Genomic DNA, 10,162 nt, shown 5'->3' with positions numbered 1-10,162 from the left:
CCCTGACTTCAAATGAAATTCCCGAACTTTTCCAGGTTGAAACGAATTTCCTTGATATTTCTAGGTTTTCCATGATTTTCCAGGTAATCGACACCCTGAGTAATAGCGGACGAGTTGGATCAGCCATCTCCGAGCAACAAGCGATAGAAAAGAAGCATCCCGCACATACATACACACATACACATATCACACATACACACATACATGCCTTGAATCTACTTTGTGTTTTGCGACCAATTTCCAACCAACTTTGTTATAGTACAACAAAGGTAAAAAGTTGAATAAATATAATAATTAGCGATTCTTGAAAGTAATTTTTTGACAGCTTTTGATATTCCACCAAATTTCTCACTGCCTGAGACACATAGTTGGAGAGAAACATGTTGAAACAGAAACCGCAAGTGATTACTCAAACCATATCTGGCTCAAAATATATCTGGTTTCGATAAGTGAATAGAAAAAAAATCTGCTTAGCCACTATCTTTTGAAATTATTTTCAATAAAAGATTAAATTAGGATAATTTATTGATTTATTTACCTGAACAATAATGTTATGGGGATGTTTGTTCTCGCCACCACTCCAGTTCCGCCAGTATCGATGATCACTAATCACTGATTCCTACTCGGAGGACGAATTTTAGGCCCAACAACCTTAGAAATTCTACTGATTTTATTCTTATTCCCAATGTGCTCACTAGATTCCGAGTAATATCCTTCATCGTTTGGTATACTTCTAGCGGTAGCAGACATGAGCTATTTTCTATGTTTTACTTTTACATGGAATCAAACTAGAAGGTATACACTTTTTAGCAGCTTTTTCACACAAGCCCTTGATGGGGGCGACACAGTAAAATTAAAATTTCACCTTCCCCCGATACGGGAAGTCAGAGACCAACGAGAATCTTCAACAGGAACCAGCTCTCTACCGCTTCAAAAATATCACCTAATAGACCAATTTAACATTTATTTTTTCACTGACATTCGAAGTCACACTCAGAATGCGTCTACTAACAATGCTTGTTCCTGTCAACCAGCGTTATACGCAAAACAGGTAGCAGTAAAAGGAAAAATTTTCTTTTCCAGTTTTTATGTAACAAGCGTAAACTTCCTGTCACACTGCTAGCGTTACTAATAATCATTTAACTCTGATGGCAGCTTACGATGGAAAGTGTCTAATATATGCCTGCAACTGTGCCTTCTAAGAGAATTATTTCACTCTCATTTCCAGGACACAATGTACTTCCTCTCCGAAGCTTTCCATTGATCTCTCAGCAGTACTACGTACCACTATGATGCTTTTCTGCAGAAGGAAAAGCTGCACAGAAAATTTTCCTTTATTTCCAGTGAGAGATTTCTACATTCAACAATGAACCAAATACTTTGTCTCTACTCTGTTTTGTATAAATGTGTTAGAGTGTCTCGTCTTAATATCATTGACATTGGCTGCTTTGGCGGGCAACTCTACTAACGAAGCTATGAATCATAAAACATTCACTGTGCCACCCTCTCACGACTACAATACATATAACCACTCTCACAAACTGATAACGATAATTTGTTTTCACTGGCTGACGTTCGATTTTCCTTTGACAATCTTCAATTGTTGGCCTTTGCAACTGACCCATCTACCATCTCGTATCAATGATGAATGACAATGTGTGGTGCCAACTCGTGCATGGCGGGGTCACGTAAGTTTAGCAAGTGTATAGAAATTTGACCTTTCGTCGTTCGGCGCCAAAACATTCTGGTTTACATGAAGCAATTATGATAATTACTATTAATCATTTATGCAGTTTATTATTCCCATCCATTTTTAGAGCAGTGTTTAAATATTAAACTATCTATTTATTATATTTACTAAATAGCACCCAGACCAAACAGATTTCAAAGTATTCAACTTTCTTGTTGGAGCAAGGTTTATATAGTAGTATAAGCGAATTATCTGTTATTGTTACAGCGATGAATTAGCGATAACTGCTGATAATAATTAGCGTAATTATTCACTAAATTTAGGAAGAGAAAATTATAGCTCTAGAAACACAGCTTTTCAACAATGTTAGCATTGGTGGCTTTTCTTTTGCAAGCTCGATTGTAAGCTCTTAAGCATAGTTGCAGTGCACTTGTAACTTGGTCAAACCGTTTTTTTTATTTTATTTATGGAAATTTGAAGGTTAAATAAACAATGGTGCATACTCTCGTATGCCCGCGCGCGCATGTGTGTGTGTGTGTGTGTGTGTGTGTGTGTGTGTGTGTGTGTGTGTGTGTGTGTGTGTGTGTGTGTGTGTGTGTGTGTGTGTGTGTGTGTGTGTGTGTGTGTGTGTGTGTGTGTGTGTGTGTGTGTGTGTGTGTGTGTGTGTGTGTGTGTGTGTGTGTGTGTGTGTGTGTGTGTGTGTGTGTGTGTGTTAATACTACTGTCAACCCTTCCGTAACCCATTAAAAACCTCACGGGCGTCTGACCTCAACCCCCCCGGAGCTACCGTTAAGTATTACTTCAAGCGGAGACTGTGTTTGTACACTGCTCCGTACACATGTCGAGACGTGAACCGCTCCGGAGATGGCGACCGTCATAACGTCCACTCCTTCACAGCCACCCTCTCAGGGTTCTGCCATCCTTGATGCTACTACATGCTCCTTCAACGTCCACTTTCCTTGCACCTGTCGAGACGTGTACCGATCCAGAGATTGGGTCCAACTTAACGTCCATCCCTTCACAGCCACCCTCGCAGGATTTCTTTCCGTGAGTGTTGTTATTTTGTCAACTTTCACTCTGCTATCGTCGACTCGAGTAGTCCCCGGTGGTGGAGCTACCCTACTCTGACGAGAAGTTCCCCGGCGGTGAAACATTCCCCGAGACCGATTACACAAGACTCTATTTAAGGACTCAATTGTTGATCCTCGCGCCATTTTCGCTGCAGCGTCGACATAATTTGTGTAATGGTTCAACTGATTACATTCCACGTGTGAATGTTACGACATATATTTTGGACTACATTATCTGAGCTGGAGTCCTCACCGCTGGTGGCAAACATTGCATCTCGCATTGCCACGAATCGTGGGCAGTCAAACACCACGTGCGGCGGTGTTTCTTCTACGTCAGCGCACTCCGGGCAGAGAGGTGACTCCACGACACCGAATCTATGCAGGTACTTCCTGAAGCAACCGTGGTCTGAAAAGATTGAGTCAGGTGGAAGTTGACTTCCCCGTGTTTCCTGCTCATCCATGTGGACACATTCGGGGTCAGCCGATGTGTCCATCTTCCATTGACTGCGTTATCCCATTCCACTTGCCACTTACGCAATGTATGTATCCGTGTTTGTTTTCGAGCTTCGCGGAGGCCTCTGTTTCTGTAGCATTCTAGATCCTCCTCCAATACCAATCCAATGGGGATCATGCTGGCAATGCCGCACACCGCTTGCAGTGATATGGTGCGGTAGGCGCTCACTATTCTCATGCTCACGAACATCTGTACGTGCTATTCAAACGCGATAGATTTCTTTTCGTTCTTAATTCCAAGATCCATGCAGGGTTGCCATACCTAAGTATTGACGTGGTTGCACTAGCCAGGAGCCTCCTCCGTTTCGTTTACATTTGCGACATTCGCCCTTTTGTTAATTCTATCTAGAATTGCGCGATTATTTCCTTTGCTCTTTTGAAGGACAAGGATATCTAGAACAAAATGATTGGCCTCAAAATTTTATTATGAGTTCGCTTGACTTCAATTTCGCAATTTATCTGAATTTGAAAAAATAACTAAGGCTCGTACACAAATTACGAAACGCCTAGAGGGGATGAGGGGGGTCGAGTTTGTGTTACTTGTTGTTACATAGGGGGAAGGGGAGTCAGAAGAATAGTTACGTAACAAAATTATGAATACCAAAAACTGTTGCAAAACGGAGAAAGGACGTGTTGGTGGTAAAACATTTAATCAGTTTAGACTGACGGAGATTCAGATACAAAATTATAGTTTATAGCTAATAAAAATAATCCTACCACATTTCCAGTCGTTAATTGGCCTGACGTCTTATGACAAGGCCTGCGCAGTATAATTTCTCCATCTGTTTCGGTCCATGGCAACTGATCTCCAGTTCCGCGGGCACCCAGTGCTCGCCAGATCTCGCTCCACCTGGTCTTGCCACCTCGCTCGCTGTGCCCCTCTTCGTCTTGTTCCTACCGGATTTGATGCGAAAACCATTTTTGCAGGATAGTTGTCCGGCATTCTAGCAACATGTCCTGCCCAACGTATCCGTCCAGCTTTAACCACTTTCTGAATACTTGGTTCGCCGTAGAGACGCGCGAGCTCGTGGTTCATTCTTCGCCTCCATACACCGTTCTCTTGCACTCCGCCAAAGATGGTTCTTAGCACCCGCCGTTCGAAAACTCCGAGTGCTCGTAGGTCCTCTTCTAGCAATGTCCACGTTTCGTGCCCGTAGAGGACAACCGGTCTAATTAGCGTTTTGTACAGTGTGCACTTTGTACGGGGGCTCAGATTGTTCGACCGCAAGTGTTTGTGGAGTCCGTAGTAGGCCCGACTTCCGCTGATAATACGTCTTTTAATCTCACGGCTGGTATTGTTGTCCTCTGTTGCCAGCGAGCCAAGGTATACGAACTCGTCGACTACCTCGAACTCATCCCCGTCGATTACCACGGTGCTGCCCAAGCGAGCCCTGTCGCGCTCGGTCCCGCCCGCCAGCATATACTTCGTTTTAACATTTCCAGTCATTGTAGTTGAAAACCTTTTGAGCTCATCATGGGCCGGTACCTGACTGTTGTTTTTAATATGAAGCTAATTTTGTTGAATTCGTTAAAATAAAACAAATATGCGGTTAAAGTATAACCAGTGCAAGCAAACGGGGAAGAAGAATCGCTAACCCAGCAGAAGGAGATTCATTCCTGATGTGACAAAGGAGAATATTCCTGACGCTTAATTAGCGTCTGATGATAGTCGAAGAATCGTAGACTGAAACGTCACGTGTAGAAAAGGATTTTAACGTAGTCATCATTTCACCATTTCACCGAAAATAATCATCAAATATCAGAAATAAATATGCGTTCATTAAACGTTAAAATACAGGGGGAGGTTTGGCTGATGTAACGTAATTTAATGGGGAGGGTGGGGGGAGGGGGGGGTATTATGCCAAACGTTACGTTTTGTTACATTGGGGAGGGGGTCAAAAAACCGGAATTTGTGCATTACGTAATTTGTGTACCACGCCTAAGTAGAGCATTAGATATGAAAAACGAAAAAGAGAAATTGAACTTTTTCTTAGTTGGTGCTCCTTCAGATAATTATTTTTGCATGAAAATCAAAACTTGTGTTTCTTTCGAATGTACTTTCATGAAAAAATAGTCATTAGCTTGGCCGCATCGTTAGAGGGTTTAGAAAATCAATCAAAATCAAAAAATAATGCAAAAGAAGCGCCATAAACATACTTGAGGATGGGAAATATGATCGATATGATTTCTAGTGCTAGTCATTTTCGATTTATTTATTAAAACATGATATATGACATAAGACTTCTGTCTTTTAAAGTGTCACTAACGAAAATATATCGTATAAAATTACTAGCAACCTTTTCTTCCTATTTTTCATATAAAATTTCTAAGCTCTAGTGGTTCAGTGTCTGTTTTCGAAGCCTGCCGAAGTCAACAAAATTTTGCCGAGATTTGGACAACCGAGCGTTCGGTAAAATTTTTTTATGATGCCAAACGTTAGTAAAGATCCGTAAACGTCGATTTGCAAAACTAAAATTTCCACCGAACGCTCGGCTGTCCAAATCTCGGCAAATTTTGCTGAGTTTTTTAAGTGAGTACTAAGATGCTCCAAAAGCTTCAAACAATTGACATGTTTCTTGTATTTCAATGCAAATTTCAAAATTGCAAATCGTAAATCGTAGATACACATACATACATTGATATACACACATACTTATATATATAAATACACGCAACATACACACATACAATGAATACAATCGAAATTTGATTGATATATCTTGATTTTACACGTATTAACAGTTTAATATACGGCGCTTATATGTTAAAGTTTGAATAACTTTTGAATGGATCGTCCGATTTTCAATATCTCGGTTTCGCTTGATAGATGTCAACAGTAATTTTTAAGTAAAAATAAATTATAGGTTATATCTCATTGAATTAATACTTATATGTTACAAACATGAGTTTTAAATACTTTTTTCCCACATTTCTTCATATAACTTTTAAGGTACATACCCAATCAGCATGAAATTTGGAAGTTAATTAAGTTAATCAAATTTTAGAAATATAAACATTTTTATGGGTGCCTGATGTGACATGCTATCAAATCAAGAATTTTCTTTTTGTTTTTCTACCGACCGATTTTTTGTTAAAGAAGACAAACTGTTATGTAAGATGAAACGTGTGGAAATTATAAATTATATTCCGTGATACAATTTGATGTGGGACACCCTTTAGTTCAAAGCATCTTTTTGTTATGTTATCGAAATTAAATAATTCGAACAAGCTGAGCTCCTTCCAGATAGATTGAATTGTTTTGAACGCATAGTTGTCATAATATTTTGCTAGTCGTTACTTTTATCAGGCTGCTCAATGCCTTAGTTTTCCTTGAAAATGTGTCCAGTTAAAAGAAAGAATCTAGTAGACTTGTATTGTTGTCACCGTATTAGTGGCAACAATGAAGTTAACGGAGGATGACGTTCGTCTTTTAGAGTTCTCAACGCATCAAGAATATCTTCAAAGCCTCGTGACCACACAAGACCTTCGTTATCTTGGCCATAAAGAAAATGGCCTTCGTCTGTATCAAACTGGTTACAGGTTCCGTAATTTGTTCATATTCATACTCAAATATCTGCTAACTAGCCAACTTTGTAGATCGTTCACTAAAGCAGCTTTTGAAAGTCGTCGAACTGAAATAGCAGATTTTCTGTACGCCACTCAAGACCATAACGTTTATTTTAGTCGGGGTTTGCAAACTTCGGATTATTTCCTTGGTGAGCTGGCAACCCGAGAAAGACCCAATAGACTAGGCATGCTATCCGTAAGGCAAACACCACTGTACCATTAGCTATTAAAAAATATCTAATAATCAAATTTCAGACTATTATTTATATTCGGTATTGCCGGATGAATGCTGAAATTTCCGGCTATATTGATTATGAGCAAGCTCTTAGACGAACTAACAAGGACAAAGAAAATGCTTTAGACTGGAAGGCGATTTTCAAAGGAGAACAAATACTTTATCCAACTAAGATTGATCTTTCTTACTACAACTCACGTAGTGATAGAGTTTTTAAAAAGAACTCGAGGAATTATATTGTATTATGCGATCCGATTAGAGGTGTAGTGTTCCGCAATATACACGATCGTAAGGATGTCATACCAGATCCAATTGCTGGGTACTTTGGAACGAACACTACGCGAACCGAAATTGATAGTAACGTTTATGAGCAAGTTGTCCTATATGATCATGTCGTGCGAAAAAATTTTTAATATTGTTTTTCGAGTATAACAAATCAGTATTATAATACAATAAAACTAGAAATTCATCTCAATGAATACTTCCAATGCACATGCGCAGTTGTTAGCTGTGACCGTGTTGCTCTATCGTTTACTTTTGAAGTATCTCTTTCTAAGTCTTTCTATGTACGAATAAAACCTGCATCACATCAGGTTGAATGATAATTTTTCACCTATACATAGAAGCTGAATGGTGCGACCTGCCTTGACTGTTTTCCGATAACAAATAATTCTGTCAGGGTGTTATTCTGTAATTCGACAGATCGGTTTTTCGATAGGAAAAGCTTTCTCATTCCGCTAGCAAAATCAAGTGGGGACTTGATCAAAATTAAGCTCCATTAAAATAGAGAATAAATCTGCCATAGTATTTCCTACTCACTTTTATGATCAATGAACTGAGCAGTGTGTGTGTGTGTGTATGTGTGTGTGTGTGTGTGTATGTGTGTGTGTGTGTGTATGTGTGTGTGTGTGTGGGTGGGTAGGTGGTTGTGTGTGGGTGGGTAGGTGGTTGTGTGGGTAGGTGGTTGTGTGGGTAGGTGGTTGTGTGGGTAGGTGGTTGTGTGGGTAGGTGGTTGTGTGAGTGTGTGAGTGTGTGTGTGTGTGAGTGTGTGTGTGTGTGTGTGTGTGAGTGTGTGTGTGTGTGTGTGTGAGTGTGTGTGTGTGTGTGTGTGTGTGTGTGTGTGTGTGTGTGTGTGTGTGTGTGTGTGTGTGTGTGTGTGTGTGTGTGTGTGTGTGTGTGTGTGTGTGTGTGTGTGTGTGTGTGTGGGTGTGTGGGTGGCTGGGTGTGTGTGTGTGGGTGGCTGGGTGGATGTGTGTGTGTGTGGCTGGGTGGGTGTGTGTGGGTGGGTGTCTGTGTGTGGATGTGGGTGGGTGGGTGTGTGTGTGGGTGTGTATGAATGTGCGGGATGCAACTGTCGTCTGTTTCTCGGAGATGGCAGAACCGATTTGTTCGTTATTACTTTTGTTTAAAAGGCATTATTGGCTAGCATTTCACTATTAAATTGTTTCGTGGTCCGACATTTCGTTTAAAAGTTATAAGTCAAAATGTAATAATTACATGACACGAGTTTCTCCGGAACCACATGACCGATTTGAACGATCTTAGTATCAAATGCAAGCTCTTTTTAACGTCAAATTTTTCAGGAAGTTCAATTGAAAACAAAAAAGCAGTTTAAAAGTTGTGCTTGCAAACCTGTTTAGACAAGGTAAGAATTATCGCCTGTTTCTCAGAGATGGCCAAACCGATTTATCCGCTATTAGTCTCATTTGAAGGATAATCATTGGTGGAACTAGCGCTCATTTCTAGGGGGGCTATAGCCTCGGCATTTTTTTGACCATTTTATTGGTCGACCAAGTCAATTTTTCTAGGGGGCCCTAGCCCCGCCTCGCTAGTTCCGCTAACGCAGCTAATATAGCCTAATAGATCACTATATTGATTTGTTTTTTGATTGGACGTTTAATTTGAAAGTTATGAGCAATCGTATACAACACATCAAAATTTACATTAATTTTTAACGATTTCATCTTAGATCATTTTTCTAGTTTAAATTATTTGGCATCAAATTAGAGGTTTTAATGTTGCAAATATATCTGCAAAATTTGAGAAGGATTGGTTTTGCCGGTCAAAAGATATTAACCCTCGAACACTCGCGCCACTTTTGTAACACGGTTACTCGCACGCACAATAGCCCAAAGCCGAAAAAAACGTGAGCACGTGAGTTTTGAATGGGAAAACTTGGTTTTAGGTTTATCAAAGCATTGGAAGAGTTTCTTGAAACTGAAAGTTCTATCGTCTGGTATAATTTAAATGTAGATTAATCCCCCTAAAAGTGAAATAAAAAAAAATTTTGCTTCAATTTCAATATAACACGTTGAAGTGTTCTGCAAAGTTTTAGAGCATATTATTACAAGAAATTTTACTGAAGACCGTAACCTAATCTATCTCTTCAGCGAAGATAGAAAAATCTTATTTATTGTATATGAATTTGTAAAATCAGTTTTTCTATTTTAGTTTTTTTTGTAATTGTTGTATGACACAAATAGTAAAAATACACAACTTTGCTCAATACAGTATAGGAGGGTACGGGAGGGTATTTTCAGTCCATTAAGCGGTAGCCTAAACAATATTCAGGAATTACGTTGAAACTATATTCATTCGAGACAAGATTTTTATACCAGTTGATAGAATAATATTTACGGAATATCGGCGTGTATTTTGGTCTTAATGAAACGCTACTGAATTTGAGTTATAGTCGCTAGAAATGATGAAGTCGCTGCGGCTAAATTGGGCCCATTTTCTATGGTGGTGTATGTGGTTTTTAAAGCCGACCGGCCGAAATAGCTTTTCAAAAACACATCAAAAGAGAAGCCGATGAAAAGAAGTAGAATTGTTCTGTGACATTATATTCACAGCTGTTTAGTTGCTAGAATAAGTAAACGTGATAAGAATTGAGTGTTTTCCAAACCATCATCAAAAGCGGATACGCGTAAGCGATTGCTGCTGGTTTTTTCAGCCTGATTACGTGCCTGTGGAAAAATAGTGGTTTTGACGTTTATTGAATAAAATTTAGCAAATTACTTACATTTTTATGAAAATAGTTATAACACATTAAAGCTTATGAGTGCTACATTCGTTTCAGTATTGTTA

At 39.5% G+C, this 10,162-nt stretch overlaps 1 protein-coding gene across 1 annotated transcript; it reads left to right on the top strand.

Annotated features, from left to right (window-relative positions):
• The first annotated feature begins 6,673 nt into the window (after positions 1–6,673).
• LOC128737907 (cilia- and flagella-associated protein 299-like) lies at positions 6,674–7,488 on the top strand. Its single transcript, XM_053832676.1, has 3 exons — positions 6,674–6,813; positions 6,871–7,036; positions 7,096–7,488. The coding sequence occupies exons 1-3, from the start codon at positions 6,674–6,676 to the stop codon at positions 7,486–7,488; spliced, it is 699 nt and encodes a 232-aa protein (XP_053688651.1).
• The last annotated feature ends 2,674 nt before the right edge of the window (positions 7,489–10,162 follow it).

Source organism: Sabethes cyaneus, chromosome 2 (genome assembly GCF_943734655.1).
Source record: "Sabethes cyaneus chromosome 2, idSabCyanKW18_F2, whole genome shotgun sequence".
NCBI lineage: Eukaryota > Metazoa > Arthropoda > Insecta > Diptera > Culicidae > Sabethes > Sabethes cyaneus.
Note: the sequence above shows the minus strand (reverse complement) of the source record. Positions and strands in the feature narration are given on the sequence as shown.